This window comes from Grammomys surdaster, unplaced genomic scaffold, assembly GCF_004785775.1.
Source record: "Grammomys surdaster isolate TR1022 unplaced genomic scaffold, NIH_TR_1.0 125430, whole genome shotgun sequence".
NCBI classification, from domain to species: Eukaryota; Metazoa; Chordata; class Mammalia; order Rodentia; family Muridae; genus Grammomys; species Grammomys surdaster.
Window position 1 is genome coordinate 39,791 of NW_021620297.1, and position 2,178 is coordinate 41,968.

Genomic DNA, 2,178 nt, shown 5'->3' on the forward strand with positions numbered 1-2,178 from the left:
TGTGTGTATGTATGTGTGCGTGTGTGTGCATGTATGTGTGTGTGCGTGTGTATGTGTGCGCACGTGTGTGCATGTGTGCACATGTGTGCGTGTGTGTGTAGGCACATGGATTTACATGCATGTAGCTTCTGAGGTCAATGTTGGTTGTTCTTAATTTCTCTCCACTTTATCATCATCATCATTATTGTTATTGTTATTATTGTCATTACTTTGTTATTGTCTTTGGAGACAGGATCTCTCTGTAGCACTGGCTGGCCTGGAACTCACTATGTAAACTAGGCTGGCCTGGAACTCATGATCCTCCTGTGTCAGCCTCCGGAGTTTGGGAAGCACGTGTAACAGGGTCTGGTGCATATGGACAGTAGCTGTCGGTAGCTTCTGATGGCATGTTAGATACGCCACGCCACGTGCTGCAAGTTTGGGCTGTTGATCCACGGGGCTCAGAACACTGGTATATTCTGTCTCGTTCCTCCTCTCTCCAGAGCAGAGGATGGAAGCCCAGGGCCTGTCATTTGCTAGGCGGGCCCTCCCATGGCAGGACACTCCGGTCCCTTACTGCTGCAGGGATACGAAAGCCTAAAGCAGTCCAGGGGCCTGGGGTGAGCCTCCAGTCAGGAAAAAGTGTGTTTGTCATGTTCGAGATTCTGCTCTTTTGTTTTCTTTGAGACACAGGTTAGCCCAAGGCTAGCCTTGACTTAGCAATACTTGTCTAGTCTCATCCTTTCGAGTGCTGCCGTTATTAAAGCTGTAAGCCACCACACCAGCTCAGATGCTGTTCTGATGACTTCATGGGACACGACTGACTGGTTCTTCTTAGCCACACTCTGCAGTGGGTTCTGTTATTATGCTTGTTTTGCAGGCAACGAAACTCAGGGGTGTAATTCAGTGTGTAGTCACACAGCTAGCTAGACTCCTAGATTCATGTGTTCCGTACCTGGGCTTCCTGCTACACATCTGGAATCACTGCACTTGGAAGGCTCAAACAAACAAGAGGATTGCTGCCTGGCTCACAGGAGCTGTAGGGTGAGACCTGATCTGAAAATAAATACTAGCGCTGGAGAGACGGCTCAGCGGTTAAGAGCACTGACTGCTCTTCCAGATGTCCTGAGTTCAATTCCCAGCAACCATATGGTGGCTCACAACCATCTGTAATGAGATCTGATGCCCTCTTCTGATGTGTCTGAAGACATATATATATGTATAATACATAAATAAATGATTCTTTAAAAATGTCTGTTTACCTTATAGGAAAATACTAAAGGAAAAGGGAGATATAGTTTATGGGTAGAAAATCAAATATATATCATGCAGGAGGTGTCTCTCAGTGATAGAGCCCCTGCCTAGAATCCCCCAGTGAGGGGCTGGGGGCGTGGCTCAGGGGTAGAGCCCCTGCCTAGAATCCCCCAGTGAAGGGCTGGGGGCGTGGCTCAGTGGTAGAGCCCCTGCCTAGAATCCCCCAGTGAGGGGCTGGGGGCGTGGCTCAGTGGTCACGTGGTCACATAAGTGAGGGCCTAGTTTCAATTTCCAGGACAACAAAAAGCAAACCAACCAAACAAAAATTTCTCATCCCATAACTATCTATCCAGGTCCTACAGATTCCCAGTAGCCAAGGACTCTAAATACTGGTCCCCTGGGATCTTCAGGGAGCTCACACAACATAGGGCCCATAGTTCACCGTCAGCAGGTGCAGCAGGTCCTCATGGGCACTGCAGGGGGGACGCTGTCCCTGGAGTGCTGTCAGCTCCTGCAGCCGTAGATACAGGCTATTCAGCTTGGGAAGGTGCAGGCGGCCATCTGGTAATCTGTCTGGATGGGCCTCATACAGAGATACCAGGTCCTTGAGGTGTACACCCAATACCGGCAGTCGGAAGCCAGTAGAGCTGGCCCAGGTGCGGCGATAGGAGGCATAGTTGTTGTGGGAAGAGAGGAGCTCTGTCAGCTCCAGCAGGGCCTGTGTAGAAAGTGCATGCTGTGGGCCAGAATGTCACCGATCTGAGCCTCCTGGAGCGGGGATAGTAGCAGTCTCCGTTGTGGACTCTGAATCCAGAATTTGGACTAGACACACAAAGAGTGAGCACTAGCCTAGAATCCCCCAGTGAGGGGCTGGGGGCGTGGCTCAGTGGTGGAGCCCCTGCCTAGAATCCCCCAGTGAGGGGCTGGGGGCGTGGCTCAGTGGTA

General features: G+C 50.9%; 1 protein-coding gene across 1 annotated transcript in view; it reads right to left on the reverse strand.

The window, feature by feature from the left end:
* The window catches only part of Rasgrp4 (RAS guanyl releasing protein 4), an 18,081-nt gene that overhangs the window by 6,935 nt on the left and 8,968 nt on the right, over window positions 1-2,178 (reverse strand). The window contains exon 7 of the mRNA XM_028786198.1: window positions 1,676-1,951. Within this exon, the coding sequence (XP_028642031.1) occupies window positions 1,676-1,951 (276 nt within the window). The remainder of the gene's footprint in view (window positions 1-1,675; window positions 1,952-2,178) is intronic.